Genomic DNA, 17,343 nt, shown 5'->3' with positions numbered 1-17,343 from the left:
GTGCGGAGGATGATGGGCTACGTGTATTTTGTATCAAACATGTTTGAAATAAGAAAGAAATTTGATACCAGTGTTAAGTATTTTTTATTCAAGTGAAGTGGAACTTAGTAAGGAGGATTTTCTTAATTACAACAAGCGCCAGTGTACTTAGAGTTTGCTGCCTGCAGCTGCAATTGGAGAGTAAGAAATGAAGTCTGATAGTCTAAAAATTCATATAAGCACAGAACACTTCTAATTACACAATCTTGTTATATCAATTTAAAAAGTGTATTTATACGCATATTTAATAATATTTATTTCTTTGTTTTTATTACACCACAGTGTCTGTGCGGTTGTGTCTGTGATTGTGCGAACTGTTGCTGGAAAGAAAGGTAGTTCAAGAGCTAGTATTTAAAAGCTAGTGTGAATGCTGTTTTCTGTTACCCGTTACTATGCTCCACACATCAATCCGCTATAGGTGAATGGTTGCCTTTCCCTTACTTCATGTATTACTCCATCCAGGAATTTCCATTATTGTTTTACCATACTTAGTAATTTATCTGAGGTCTTTGGAAAAAATAAATGTTCATTTTTGGCAACGTATAATACTAGCGATTGTCTAAAATTTTAATGTTTAATCAAGAGATTATTTTTATTAGTTTGAAATGTCTATTTCCATGCTTCATACATCACATGCTTGTTGATTAATTTCCCATAAAAAGTATGCGTTCCCACTTCACGAACTTAGGATATTGCTGCATAGTGAGCTCTGTATGAGTCAAAAATGTAGATAGAAATACTGCAGAAGTTATCACATTGGAGGGATACCAGTGGGATGAGTCATGAAGAAGGCAGCAGCCATTTCAGTAGTTGCAATGACAGTAGCTTAAATGATTAGCTGATCTGTCCTCCTAAAACTAGCCAACATGGCCTTGCTCAGCTGTCAAACTTCCCAATGACATGCAGCTCTACCACATTGTAGAATGATGGCTGTAAGTAGTCCAGTCGTTGTAGGAAAATATGGGAAAAAATTCATGTACACACAAAATTTTTGTGCAGCGCTGGGAGAGAATATCATGAACAACATACTATAAAATCCTTACCGATAGGGTGTAAGCATTGGGACAGGGGGCATTTAAGAATCACTTTTTTATAATTTCCTTTAATACTTTGAAAACTGCGGCTTCTATTGAAAATGTTTCACAGTACAAAATTAAACTACATGGTAACCCAAAAGCCCATTAACATTTGAAAATTCACTAATTCACAGAAAAATGTAGGTATTGGGGCTAAAACTTGTCAACATGCCTGAAATGACATGGAGTTTTACTGAAATCAAAAATTGGTGCAAAAACTGGCCAACATATGGTGCTACACAGTGTACTCTAAGAGTCTGTCAATGCTCACAACTGCAGAATTTGGCTGCCATTAATCCTAGAACTGTTGTGGAAAGCCCATTGCATGATGTCGATGTCACAGTGTGGTGTGGATTTACCACATCAGTCATGATCAGATCCTTTTTCTTCAAGGAAATGTAGACTGCCTGTTTTCAAACTGTCTGTGGCATGGGAGCAAGCCATTATGTTACAGAATCATATCATCCCTAGCCTGGCTGATAAACATCTGCTGGAAGGTACAACTATTATGCCAGATGGTGCTCCATTCCATATTGCTACAAGGGCGAAAGATCTCTTGCACACATTGTTTGGTGAGGTTCGTGCTGAGCCACCACTTTCATCATGCTTGACCTCCCAGTTCTGCAGACCACAATTCCTTGTAATTATTGGTTGTGGGGTTACCTGAAATTGCAAGTGCACTGCAATTGTCTGACTTCATTAGTGATGCATCCTATGGCAATTTGCCACCATACCTAGTGAAATGATGTACAGTGCTGTTCACAACATTGTCCCTCAACTACAGGTACTGTTGATGAATGACAGCCGACATCCCGAGTATTTATTGTAAAGAACATCTTATATGCCAAAAATCAATTGTTATGCTAATTATTGCTTTTGTATCATATTAAATGACTTATGTTGGTTATTTTGGGCCCTTTTTTGGTTTCAATAAAACAATATGTCATTTCAAAATGTATGTATCATGTGTAAATGCAGTAGAACTGTATTAAGGTATAAATAGAGTTCCAGGACACTAATGAAAAGTAGGGATGGGTGAAAGCACAAGGGAAGGTAGGTTGTCAGATTGTGTTCATACACTTCCCTCCTTCATAGGTCTACCAATGGAAGATGAAGCAGATGAGTCACTACTCTATCTACCCCCCTATGTCACAAGAAGCAGCTATGATGTGTTTCACAAAGTTATACCAACCCTACACAGCATGTCCTTATTAATCAATGGTGAAGCAGTGTAAAGACATAGCTGGGAGCTGTTTATTTTCAACAGTGTGTGTTAAAACTATGTGGAATGCAGATATGAAATGCTAATAATACTAACACAAATGATGCCTATGGATAGAATCTACATAAATCTCAGCACACTGTTCAACACTGCTAGAGGGGAAATTGATTCTTAGGCATTCTGTATGGCAGGTGTATTGTTGTTATGGAAAATACGACTTCCTCCACCATCACCACTGCTGGATTTTTAGTTCACAGACAGACTATTCCTCCCCAAAATTTCTTATCCAATTCTCTAACCTGAACAGACGAGATAAACTAACTGAGCAAGTGTTTATTGAGTGGAATTAGTTTCGGTTTATTGAATGCATACTTATTTGCAGCATTAAGTGAGCTTCTACATAAAAAAATATGTTCCTGTAAACAAAGGCTGAGAAGTGTTTAATGTGTGTAATGTTGTCAATGACCTATGTAGTGTTGGTGGGAAAGGTGTCTGTGACGTCATATTGCAAAGCCACATAATTGTGCTGTAGTCACTTAGTGCTGATTTAATGAATGACCAGAAAATTACTGCACTTCTCATTGTTAATGGTGTTACTGGTAGACTGCATAAATCTTTTAAACTCAGGAATTATGCCACTTGTAGAGTGGGCTGCACTAACATAAGTGAAGCCATTTACCACACATCTTCCAAGATGAGTGTGAAAATGTCTGATAGAATGGGACTGATCATGTTCAAGGTTAGAACATTAATTTGCTGTAATGGATTGACTGACTTGAAAGTAACACTTCGGTGACCTACTTCTATTGCAGAGGAGGCAATTTGAGCCTCAGGGCCTCTACAGGTGTTGGGAGAGCTGATGCGTTTGGCACCCCCTTGTGCTGTGGAAACTATTCCAGACAGTGATAGTAGGGACTATGAAATCAACATTGACTAATACATATTGACAGCATGTTACATGTGACACAGACTTTTCAGTGTGGTAGACAGATGAAAGCTCCAGCTGTTGAGCTTTTTTGCATAGTAGTTCACTTAACAATTTCAAATATGTACTCAGTTAATAAATTGAAATAACTTGACTATATAAATATAGGTCAGTTAAGTTATTTTGTTTACTCTCATAAGAGAAATGGATGGGAAATGCTGGCACGGTATAGTCAAGCTGTAAACTGAAAACTGAGCACTTGTGGTGAGGTTGCCTTTCCCAGAAGAACACTACAGCTGTGGTGCAGGTTGACTAAGAATCAATTTCCCCTGCAGCAGAGGAGAACAGTGCCTAGAGATTTACATAGCTTCTGTCCATATATGTTTCTTGTGTTGGTATTATTAGTAACTCATACCTGAAGTTAATGTAGTACTGACACATCTTGTAGAAAATAAACACCCTCCTGGGCACCGCACTGCAAGGCCTGCGAGTCATAAGGCGGGCTATGGAGGGTCGGTAAATATCCCATAGTTGTTTCTTGTGATGTAGTGACATAGATGGACTGGCAATAATCTACTAAGTCTTCAGTTTGTAAACATATGAATGAGGAAGTGCATGAACACAAATCGGTGACCTTCCTTCCCTCATGATTCTGCCCCACACATCTCCGCCTCCAGACCACTTACACAACTTGTTACAGTTCCAGGACACAATTTCTCTCTCAACATGACTCTCCTGGACTTATTACACTGCACCACTTCTATTTGCTTTTAGCCCACTTCATTTAGAGACAACATTAATCTGATGCTGTTAAAACAATGTTTTTGATTGACAATTTTTCCATCCCCTGCAACATGGAAACTATTAGTTCTAGGGAAAAAAATGAATATGACCTTTGTCAAGTGAAATTTACTGTTGTTTATTTTTGAACTGGGAAACATTTTTATTGGAAGCTGTGGTTTTAAAGTGGTCAGGTTATGTTATCCATGACACTCCCTCCTACTACTGTGAAACTAATTTTTTTCCACAGGTCGACCATTTTTGGCCTTTGTTGACACGTGTACATGTAAGACATGTGGAGATACTCAACCTTCCAGACAGATTTTTTTTTTTTTTTTTTTTTGTGGCATGTTCCAATGGGACCAAATTGCTGAGGTCATTGGTCCCTAGGCTTACACACTACTTAATCTAACTTAAACTAACTTACGCTAAGGACAACACACACACCCATGCCCAAGGGAGAACTCGAACCTCCAATGGGGGGAGCACATGAACCATGGCAAGGCGCCTCGGACTACACGGCTACCCCGTGCAGGCCAGACAGATTATGTAATGGTAATATACAGATGTAGAGATCACATTTTAACACACTTACAGGAACAATTTGGTCTCTGTTTGTAATATATTGGTTAGGAAATGCTGCAATAAGAATTTAATGCAGAATTGACAGGTCAGAGTCAAAGCAACACAGGAGTAGACAACATCTCCGAATTATTAAGATCCTTTACACAATCAAATGTGACTAAACGACTCCATCTAGTAGCAGAATATGTGAGACAGGTTAAATGTCTTCTAACACAGGTGCAAGTACTAGCAAGCCATTAATTTAATAACAAATGATTGAAAAATACTAATGAAAACTATATAAAGAAGTAGAGAAAATGTAGACATGTGCAAGGCAAGAGTATATGTTGAGTAGGACAGACCAACATTTATAGCAACTGCAGATTTAGAAAAGGATTTTTATACTGTTGATTGGAAACAGTCTTTGAAATTCTGAAGATATCAGGGAAAAAATACATGGCCTGAAAGATTATGTACAATTTGTAAAGAAACCAGACTATGGTTAAAAGAGTTGAAGGTCATGAAAAGGAAGTAGCAGTTGAGGAAGGAGTGAGAAAGGACTGTAGCCTATACCCACTTTTAATAATAATAATAATAATAATATTTATTCAACATCGAATAATCAAATACAATCCCTAGAAATAATACAGTTTCAGGACATCATACAGATTATTCTTCTGAATACGTCAGTTTATAAATTACAAACTAAAAGATTTGTTTGTATTAATAAATTTTACATTTTGATGGATTTTACGTCTGGTAGTATACAATCACGATATTACAAATATTGTTTTTATCAACATTATATTAGTTGTAGGTTACTTAAAACTATGAGCTTGACATACTTATGAAACACTTTTCATACAGATATAATACTCGTCTAGGGACAAAAAGGGTTTTCAATCAGAATTCTTTTTAGCTGATCTTTTAATTTGTTAGCAGGAAGGGCTGTGAGACTTTTCAGTAGGGCATTGGCTAGCTTCAGGCCAGCATGAAGTGCATTTTTTTCATATAAAGCTGTTCTGTGGCTATTTACATGGTATCTGAATTTTTGCCTTGTATCATATTGGTGCAGGTCACCGTTGAAATTTGGATTAATTGTTTTCACAAGCAATATAACTTTCAATATGTACACACCTATAATGGTAAGCACACCTAATTTTGGGAACAAGTTCCGGCATGATTCTCGAGGTTTGACACCACAAATAATTCTGGTAACTTTTTTCTGTAGTATTAATAATGTACTTAGGTTGGCTTGAGTTGTTGCACCCCATATTTCTACAGCATAGTTTAAGTTTGATGAGAATAGGGCATGATAAGCAGTTTTTAGTACACCCATGTCCTTACAATATTTGCTAATCATATTTATAGCAACACACATTCTTCGACAGCTTACATGCTAAGTAATCAATATGCATGTCCCATTTGAGGCTGTCCTGGATTGTAATTCCCAAGAACTTTGTCCATTTTTCCTTTTTCACAATGGCATTTCCTATGGATAATTTCATGTCAAATTCTATTTGTTTCCTTGTCTTAAATTCCATCATTGCAGTCTTTGAAGCACTTACATTTAGATGGCTTTCATTAAAATACTTGACTATTTCATTAGTTACACTGTTGCACTGTACCTCCAGACTCTCATAGTCTTTGTGTTTACACACTAATTGTCTGTCATCTGCACACAAAATTTTTGTACAGTTAGGAGAACAGTACTGTATATCATTGACATAAATCAAGAAAAGAAGGGGTCCCAAGACAGAACCTTGAGGCACTCCATATTTGATGTCTGTAATTTTAGATTTGTAAGACCCACTGTTTGTTTTAAGCAAGACAAATTGTTTCTATTGCTCATATATGATTTTATTAGCTCATAGCCAGTTCCTCTGATACCCAGGTTCTACAGCTTGTCAAGTAATATGGTGATGTTGACACAACCAAAAGCTTTTTCTAGATCAAGGAACACTCCAGTTACATACTCCTTGTTCTCTATGGCCGTTATTATTTTGTCTATTAATTGTGCTGCTGCTACTGATGTTGACTTGTTTTTCATACTTGACTTCCTTGTTATTGGTTGGGGCCAAGTATATGCTTTGTTTGATTGGAATGCCCCTATATCTATTCTGAACATTCTTAAAATGGTCATTGACAGATTTTCCAACAGAAGAAAAGTACTCATTAAAAACATTTGCAATCTGACATTCACATTTCACGATATGCCCTTTATGGTTTATAGTAAAATCACTTGTTGATCTGTCCTTACAATCCCTAAAGCTATTTATTACTTTCCTAGAAATGCTTATGTATACCAGATTAGTTAACTATTTGGACAAACATAACATTCTCATGACCTCACAACATGGTTTCAGAAAGGGTAAATCTACAGAATCAGCAATTGTCAGTCTAACAGAATACATTTTACAGTCCTTAGATGAGAAAAAGGTTGTCTCTGCAATGTTTCTGGATCTTTCAAAGGCATTTGACACCATTGACCATGAAATGCTGATACAAAAATTAAGCAACTATGGCATTCGGGGGCAACCAGGTGAACGGATAAAATCATACTTGTGCAACCGCAAGCAGTATGTATCATTAGGAAACTCGTACCAATCAGAAACCAAATCCATAAAATATGGAGTGCCGCAGGGTTCGGTAATGGGGCCATTGTTATTTAATGTATTTGTTAATGATATAGGTGTTGAGGAGGAAGAAAAGAAAATATTGTATGCTGATGACATGACAATACTAAATAGTGACCAAAATATGGAACAGCTTGAGAGAAGAGCATACATATCTGCAAATGTCACAGCTCAATGGCTGTTGGAAAATGAACTGGTTATAAATCTAAAAAAGACTATGTATGCAGTGTTTAAAAACAAGGAAAAGGCTGTAGACATGGATTTAGAGGTTGACGGAACAAGGCTGGAAGAAGTAGAATCTGCTAGATTCTTAGGTATTCTTGTGGATAATGAACTGAAATGGAAAAAACATATTAATAATGTCTGTAAGAAACTGAGCTCTGTCATATTCTTAATGATGCAGCTATCACAGTATTCAGACAAGAACCTTCTGTGTACAGTGTATCATGGACTTTTCGAACCATACTTACAGTATGGAGTGACGGTGTGGGGAAACTCAAACAAACAAGAGACAAAACGAGTGTTCACATTACAAAAAAAAGCAATTAGGACCATTTTAAGAAGAAAGACCTCTGAAACATGAAGAAACTGTTTCAAGAATTTAGGTATCTTAACTTTTTCATCGTTGTATATATACAAAACAATAATGTACATCACAAAAGGTAGTGAGGACTGGATTACAAATGCTAGTGTACACACCCACAATATAAGAAAGAAGAATGAAGTACGGAGCATACCCCACCGACTGGCAATGCTAGAAAAAGGACCCCAGTACTCTGGTATCAGACTACTAAGAAGTCTGCCCAAAACCCTGCAAGATAGTGTACTTCACAATGAATTTACAAAGAAACTTAAAGACTATCTCATTGAAAAAGAGTTTTACAGTGTTGCAGAATACTTATGCCATTAAATTTGTATATATTGTTACTCATTATCAGTGATGTAAAAATGTAAGCTAAAGGTGTAGAAAAATAATTGATAAAGAATTTTAATACTTTGACATGTCCTATATTACACGTACATTTACTGTACACAATGTAATCTTACAGGATCAAATACAATTCAATTCAATTCAATTCCAAACAGCTAAACCTGTGTTAGTAGAGTTTCTTAACCTTGTGGCTACATATTTACTTTTAGTTTCTAGCAGAAGATCTTTATAGTAATCCTGATAGTTCTTAAATTCTACCTTTAGTCTATTATTATTGTTATTATTTATCATTGCATACTGGAAAAGTCTAAGTTTCTCTCTTGCTGTTTTTACTTCATGATTTATCCAGTTATTTTTTTGTATCTTTTTGCAGTCATTTACTGTAAAGGTCATTTCTGGACATGAGACATTGAAGCAATAATAAAAATCTGATGAAAATTCACTGAAAGTAATGCTGTTTTTTTCACCCCATTGTAAGCTTTTTAGCAAACTGTTGAAATCTTTAACATTGTCATCATTGGTCATTCTTTTTGTCACATATTGTTTCTCTTTTCTATTGACATCAAGATTTTCAGCTTCTATCAATACCTGTACTGCGTGGTGGTCAGAAATGGCAAGCTTCAGAACTGATGCACTGCATGTAAAGTGGGACATGTTAGTTATAATGTTGTCAATGCATGATTTTACATTATTGAACTCTCTAGTGGGCCCGTTTATCAGAAATGTTAAGTTAAATTGAGCTAATATTAGCATTAGTTTTTTAGATACAGAGTCATTGGACAGCAAGTCAATGTTTATATCTCCAGTTAGTATTACGTTAACCCAGCCATTTTTATTGCAGTGTTTACTGTCAATGTCAACAAGCAGGTCATTAAGAACATCGAAGAAACTATCTAGGCTACCAGATGGAGGTCTGTATAGGCCTATAATAATTAAGTTCTCTTTCCCCCACTTGTAATTAATTGCTGCTAGTTCTGTTACACCCTCAATGCTGAAAGCACTTACATCTATTACACTATAATTACTACCACTGATTGCAAAGATAGCTACCCCACCACCACGTTTCTCTTTTCTACTGAAGGCAGAGCAAAAGTTCATGGAAAGTGGCTTACATACACTAATTAGCTCATCTGTGTACCAGTGTTCACTTATAACTAAAACATCAGGGTTGTCAATTGCTGCAATGGTATCCAACTCATTGTGCTTATTGCGAAGACTTTGAAAGTTCTGCTGAATTAATTTGAAAGTGAGTTTGGATTGTTGAATGCTTGATGGACGTGTCACCCTGCCAGAACCAATTATACATTTATCCCTAAAAAAGAAATATCAGTTGACAGAGTGGGTTTGGTATTTTTCACTATCCATTTATTCAAGTTGGTCTGTTTCCATGTACTGGGAGCCTGGGAAGAATCAGCTTTACCTGGTGTTTTCAGCAGCCATTTGTCCAATGTCGTCTGTCTATACTCATTCCTGCAGTCTTCTTGTGTTGTGGAGCACTCATTCTTCGAATGTGTGTGTTTTGAGTATACGTTGTTCCTAGCATTTATGACGATTTCACAAATAATGGACGCTAAGTGACTTTTTCCGCGCCGATTGAGGTGAAGGCCGTGAGTGGTGTAAAGATCTCTACTAAAATGTTGCACGTTGACCATTTGTACATTTGCGTAACGGTTGCAAATTTCTGCATATTCACTGTTTGTATATGCTACTGCCCTGTTTACACACGAGAATTGAGGCAAGTCATACCTGTGTGGAATATCGAGAACAATGACGTTTGAGTCATTTAGATGGTTTAGCGCAGATTTTAGTGCATTAACAGCATGCAAACCATCGTTGTGTGCGACGTCATTTGCACCACCACATATTACAATGAAGTCTTCATTCATTGTCTTTCGAGAGATATTGTTTACAGTTGAAAGCACTTGGTCAAGACGAGCGCCAGGTTTAATAAAACCTGAGGCATTTACTTCACTGTTTACGCTTTTTATTTCGTGTGCAAGGCCTCTAAGATGACTATCACCCATTAAACATACGTTTATTCTTCTTGCTGCATTTGTGGTGTTAGTTAAATTAACTGTCGTCTTGAATGTTGAATTTACCTTGCTTCTGTTTACGAGTGACGGTTTTGGCTGGCAAGGTTCCACATTTTGCTTAATAACAGGCTTTTCTTTCAGATGGTGCACGATTTGATCTTTTGTAGATAGGCCTACCGTTTTCTTGACCACGGCAGGAGAATGTATTACTAAGGACGACGAAATGATTGCGCTATGGTTAGCGTTACCGGTACACCCAGAATGTGTTGGAAAACTTGAGATGGCGACGGAATCTTCGGTCACTGTGTACACTTTATTTCTGTCGAATTCACTTACGCCCTGCTTGGCGGCTTTTAGTTTTCTATGATCATTTTTAAGACATTTGAGTCTATCAGCTAACACTTTGTTTTCTGCCAGGATCTGGGCACAATTTCTTGCAACGAATTAATAGTTTCAACTAGTTTTGCTTTGTCAGGATGGACTTCACATGTTACACACTTACATTTTGATCTGGATGATTTTCCACTGCGAGTTTTTTGCGTGGCACTAGACTTGAAACTTTGTGGAGCACTTTTGTTGATCATCTTCTTGCTATTGACGCCGCATAACATTTGGAAATTCGAAATAGCTGGAGGCACAAATTTACTAAACTTCTCAATCGTCGCCATCTTGCCTCTCTCATCAATCTGTACAAATAACAAGCAGTGATGGAAATTAGGGAGAGATATGGGAGCAGTATTGGAAATTAAGGAGAAAAATAGGAAAAAAGTAATATTCAGGAAGAAGAAAGAAATATAATGTTTGCAAACAAAGCACTAATTCTGTCACAGACAGCAAAGGATCTGGAAGATTGGTTAAATGGAATGGCTAGTGTCTTGAAGTGAATTTATAAGACATACAACAATAAATGTGATGGTGTTTGATTGAAGTAATTCAGGTGATGAGGGAGTTAGATTAGGAAGTGAGATATTAACAGAATTAAAAGAATTTTGCTATTTGAGCATTAAAGTAACTGATGACAGTGAAATAGAGATGATATAAAATTCAGACTAAAAATAGTAAGAAAAGCTTATCCGAACAAAAGAAATCTGTTAACACTGAATACAAATTTAAGTGTTAGGAAGTATTTTCTGGAAATGTTTGTGTGGAGTGCAGTGTAATATGGAAGATGATAAACTGTATAAACAATCAGGGAACAGAAAGTTTAAAAATGTGGTGGCACAGAAAAGTGCTGGATATTAGACAGGTAGATCGGATGACCAATGTAGAGGAACTGAATATCATCAAGGAGAAAAGAAATTTATGGTACAACTTGACTAAAAGTAGGGACAGGCTAACAGGACACATTCTGCTATCGAGAAAATAATTGACACAGTAATGGAGAGAATTGTGGGGAATACAAATTTGTAGAGAACGGTCAAGGCTTGAACACAGTTAGCTCATTCAAATTTCTGTAGTTTGCAATTGGTATGTAGAGATAATGAACTGACTTCCATAGAATAAACAAATGTGGGGAACTGCATAATCAAACTTGTCTTTGGAGTGAAGATTACAACAACAACAACTTGTGATCTTATAACTATAAAACTAGCATATTGCCATTTTGCTGGAAAAGAATGAAATTTATGATTTTTAAAATTTTACTTTATTATATTTTATTTTTTATTACATCTAATATTACTAATGATTATACTAGTTAGCACTTTCAGTCCATTTCTCAGGTATTGGAAGAAACTATTTTCTCATTTATTTTTCCAAACATTTCTGACAAAACACAGAAATCTTTCATTAATTTTTAACTATTTGTTTCAGATTGCTGGAGCTGTTACCACATATTTAGTAATTCTAATTCAGTTCCAGAACTCAGATACAGGGAGTACACCAAACAATCCAGCCAATTAAACATCTACAAAATGTAAATAAATCTTGAAATAAATGCCACCTTTTTTGTACTAGCAATTTATGTGGCATGTTAATAGCACTTATTTATTTACTCATGCCTGATATATTAATGCGAAGTGGCTAATAATGAAAGGCATCTAAATCAGATATATAAGATATGACCCTTTTGATAAGTTCACACTTATCACAACAAAGTTTGCTTTATTATTAATACTAACTGTTAGAGTGATTGTCTGGGTTTAGTGGCGAAGGAAAGGATTGGACAATTAAAATGGGTTGACAAGGGAGGAGGGATATAGATGGGAACAGCGGTGTTGGAAGACAGGAGAAGAAGAGACAAATGACTGGGAGAGGGAGAGGCAGATGGTTTTGGTGGGGGGAAGGGGTTGGAGGGAGTATAGTGCTAGGACTGGGAAGGATTGGTGTGGAAAATAAGAGGAGAGAAAAGGGCAAGGGGAAAGAAGTAAGGAGCAGGCGGCTGAGGAGGGGGACAAATAAAGATTCAGGCCAGGGGCTTGACAATAATAGGGTATGTGCTGGAACAGTAGTTTGCGTCTTCAAAAGTCAAAGGGGATGGTACTAGGAGAGGGGAGGAAATCCAAGATGCACAGGCCTTGGAGCAGCTGTTGACATCAATGGTGTTGTGGTGTGCAGCATGTTTAACAACTGAGTGGCCAAATTTGTAATTTATCCTAATTTGGTGATGCCAGTCATGCATGTAGCCAACTGTTCACTTGTGATACCTACATAAAACACTAAACAATTGTAGCACAGTTGGTACACAACATAGCTGCTCTCACACATACATTTTCTTGGACCAAACAGAAAAAGTCTGTAACTGAAGCTAAAAGTGCTGGAAAAGTTTAAGGGACAGATTTTACTCAAGGCTTTTCCACAGGAAAATGACCCATGGGATGCAGAATTGGGATTACTTGAGGTTGGACTACGATATTAAACAGGCCATATCAGTGATAGACTACTACATTGGTGAACAAGGATAAAATTTTGGGTAATGTAGTATTCATGTCACAACCTTCTGTTTGTACGTAAAAGTCAAAGCTGCAGGATGTGGTTGAGCTTTTCAAGGTCCAGTTGGTATATTGTCATTGTTGTCAAAGCTTGGTACCAGAACGAACAAGCCATTGACAAACAGCATGCAACATGCTCTAATACGAGATATGATGTACCAAAATCTGCACTCCATCTCAAAAGTGGCATTTTAAGACCCATTAAATGTGTGCAAAATAATAATGTGTCCCTACACTACTCATATTCTTTTAATTTGTCAGTCATTCCCTTGCAGATGACCTTTATGCCAGATCCACTGCATGAACTTGCCATCCAACTTCTACTGCCATCCAGTCACAGGCATTTTCTATCCATAAGTAGAACAACACAATGAAGCTGCCATGCCACTTGCCAAGTGAACTGCAGGTACTGTGCAGTCTTCAATGTGATTATGTAAACTAAGCATCTGCCTATGTGCATGAGTGGCAAACACCAAATTATGGCTAGATATAAATTCAACTATCTGACTGGGAACATTCTGCGTGCAGCAGACACCAATGGTATAAGCAGATGCTGGGCTACCTGCACATTACTGAACATTTATACTGTATGTTTGTTATTAGTAAATATTTTCCCTTTTTGAATTTTAATTTAGGACAACAGTTATCTAGTAAATATACATAAATAAAGTTGCTTCAAAGTCTGTGTTTTCCATATTCTTATTTTACAGACAATAATTTAGAACTGATTATAAAGGTGAAAGTTTTTCAGTGGACTGTTTATGTAACATAAGAACATGATATTTAAAATTTCATAATACTATGTAGTCGAAGAATTTCAATCCTACCAATAAATTTTTGCTGGAACATTGATGTACCCTCATGTAAAGTTTAGTAAGTAAAAATGTTTGGTAAGCATTGGAAAATGCATTTGCTAGATGCTGAAATGTACTGAAATGTGGTATGTTCTTTAGGGCTGTATTATGGAGGAACTAAGATTCTAAGCAATCAACTGAATACTAAGCAGGAAAAATTTCCTAGTGTTCTACAAAATTAATTTATTTGCTCTCAGGCTGGCTTTTACTTTCTTACACCATTGTATGGTGACATGTGAATTTCACAAACACAGATAAAACGACATATGACTTCCTTAGATATTATTTGTGCAGAGTGCCTCGGTAGCTCAGTGGTCCATGCGGTAGAATGCTTTGCAAAGGGGTCCGGGTTCAATACTCAGCCGGGTCGGAGATTTTCTCCACTCAGGGACTGGGTGTTGTGTTGTCTTCATCATCATATCTTCGCCATCAACATGCAAGCTGCCAAAGTGGAGTCACCTAAAAAAACTTGCACCAGGCAACCAGTCTACCTAACAGGAGGCCTAGCCACATGACCTTTTTTTTATTTGTACAGAAGATACAAAAAGTATTACTTTTTATGCAGAAATCATTACACTAACTAGAAAAGGAATTTATGTGAAGTGGCATTTAACAACTGAGAAAAAGTTAAATTAAAAATTTTACACAGAGGAAATGAGATTGGTCATTTAATACTAAACTGGCATTCCACATCATTTGTTTGTTGTTATCCAGTACTTCAAGTAGGGTCATCTTTCTACTTTTCTCAACAGAATGCAAAACTTCTTATTCTATATCATATGAGTGGTTTTTTTGTAAAAAGTTAATTGGCATTAGATGATTCTTCCTTTCTTTCTTAATCACCTGCTTCTCTAATGTTCAGGTAACTCCCACAGTCTGCTTGGCTGATCAACATATACTTTTACACAGTCATGGCATGTGGTTTTATACACACCACTCTGTGTCAAGGGCTGCAGTTTGTCTTTACTATTGAATAAAAATAGACAGATGCTGATAATACTATAAAATTCAGACTTGTAGTTGCAGGACAAACTTTTTTGTGAGGTTATCTGAATTTTTGCCACATATGCAATGATGCACCAGTCTTTGTAACTGCGTACTGACTGGTTCGTGTCGGCCTGTGTGCATTTCTTTTTTCATAGTTTATTATCAACCACAGCAGACGTAGGGCCATTACTGGAAATATATTGGATTGTCTATGGTTCTATTTAAAAGGCAGAATCAAATAAGGGAAGAGATATGAGGTAATGATTCATTGAATGGAAAGCTGCATGTTTGTGGGTGTTGGGAGCTGGCAGGGATGATTGAATATGTAGCTATGGTTTTTCAGTAAATGCTAAACAAGTGTCTCCTTGTGCTGATGTCTATACTAAGGTTGAAGAAATTTATTAAAAGAACCTCCCAGCTCCATTGTGAACCCACACAGCCATCCTGCCATCATTAATGGAGGACTAACCTTTGACAATGCCAGCCACTCATGCTGGTGCAACATCAGGAAAATTGTTAAACCAGTATTGGTCATACAGCCCAAGACATAAGCCAACAGGCGAATTTTATATATAGGAAACATTGTCTGATAGTTATATTACATAGGAGTATGACTTGATCTTCATAAGTAACAGTGTAGACTCTGATGCAATTTGGAAAAGAAAGCAAAGAATATAATTCATTTCTGTAGAGGTAATTACATTCATTTAATAACAGCTAGTGAACAATGTACGTCGTGGAGAACTGGTAGCATAGTTTGAGTCACCATTATTTGTGACCAATGGATCTAATACTTGCCAAAGCGCAGAGACATTGATCAGGATTATCAACTACATTCCTTATGAAAAGTGCCTAGTTTTTCTTCTACTTAATGAATATGGGATGTAAGTGAACATCATTATCTTTACTGTCAGTAATGTTTAAACAAAATTAACATTAATACTTTAAGTTATGGGAATGATAGTGGAAGAATTCAAAATGTGTAATGGTGCATTGTTTGTATGTTTACTATTAGTCATGAAAGAAACACTTGCATCTGGAGATGTGTCAAGTTGTGAAACTGCAGATGTCACAAATAGATGTGTTGAAACAATGGTAGCATGAAATTCCAGAGCTGGAGGAATTCTAGATGGTGAGTAGAATATCAAAATAGATTGATACAACAACCAAACACAAGAAACAAGCTGAAGTTGTTATGAGCCAAGTCATAGTGCCAAGAGAATATTTCAAAAGTGTAGTCCAAGGTAATAACATTGGATCAATATACAACCCAGAACTCTGTTGAAGGTCAAGGCCAAATTGTGATGACTGAGATGGTACGGTGCACTTTGGCAGGGGCTCTTGATCTTGCCGTGTCTGATCCCTTAATGGCTACGCTGCTGCTGCTGCTGCTGCTGCTGCTGATGATGATGATGATGATGACGACGACGACAACGACAACGGCTCCCTTCCTCAGTCACATAATGGGGTATAGTTTCCAAAAATTGAGATTTTGAATGTCATTGAAGTTAGCCTAATTAAAAGTTATTGCACCTAGTTCTTAAACGCAGCACTTCATAAGAACTCTGAATCCCGTTTGCCTTGCTGCCAATTGTTCCAAATAGACTAGTAAATTTTTTTGTAGACTACTCTTTCACCGAACTTCTTAAGTGCAGCTGAATACTCACGCTGATCAGAATACTCATATATATCAATAATTTTGGAGTTAATTAGGTGAATTACTATGTTTCAAAGCTACAACAATTTTAATTTTAGGTAAATTGTCAACATTCCTTTAAGACAATGCCAATAAAAGTTTGGCATCAATTTTTGTTTTTCTTTTGACTGGTTGACATGCTGGCAAAGAACTCTGGGTGCACACTGTCCATGTCGAGAGTTGTCTCACACACGCTGTGGTGGTTGTAGTAAAATGCACCCGCCAATTTATTGTTACAGCAGTAAGAGGGTACTTCTGTGCTTCATGAATTCCTCTCCAGCGGATTTTCCAGGTTGGAATCCATTACTTCTGTGAACCATTTGTTCGTCTCATCATTTGCCACCCTCTTACTTTTGTGCCTTTGATCTTCTTTAGCATTAATATCTTTTCCAGTAAATTATATTTTTCTCATAATGAACCCAAAGTAGGGGAGTTTTTCTACAGTATCAGACCTTCCAAGGAGCAATCTGGTTTTATTTGCTGCAATACTGACCTATTGTGATGTGCGAAATGGCTAAGCAGGGATAGCTAAAGGACAAATGTAAGGCTGTAGAGGCTTATCTCACTAGGGGTAAGATAGATGCTGCCTACAGGAAAATTAAAGAGACCTTTGGAGAAAAGAGAACCACTTGCATGAATATCAAGAGCTCAGATGGAAACCCAGTTCTAA

At 36.8% G+C, this 17,343-nt stretch overlaps 1 protein-coding gene across 1 annotated transcript in view; it reads left to right on the top strand.

Moving 5' to 3' along the window:
• Positions 1 to 12,205, top strand: part of LOC126455677 (putative gustatory receptor 28b) — a 102,277-nt gene extending 90,072 nt beyond the window's left edge. Inside the window, exon 4 of the mRNA XM_050091444.1 lies at positions 12,019 to 12,205. Coding sequence (XP_049947401.1) covers positions 12,019 to 12,108 — 90 coding nt within the window. The 3' untranslated portion in view covers positions 12,109 to 12,205. The remainder of the gene's footprint in view (positions 1 to 12,018) is intronic.
• Positions 12,206 to 17,343: the final 5,138 nt, after the last annotated feature.

The sequence above is a fragment of the Schistocerca serialis genome, chromosome 2, assembly GCF_023864345.2.
Source record: "Schistocerca serialis cubense isolate TAMUIC-IGC-003099 chromosome 2, iqSchSeri2.2, whole genome shotgun sequence".
Taxonomy (NCBI): domain Eukaryota; kingdom Metazoa; phylum Arthropoda; class Insecta; order Orthoptera; family Acrididae; genus Schistocerca; species Schistocerca serialis.
This window is presented reverse-complemented; position numbering and strand designations above follow the sequence as displayed.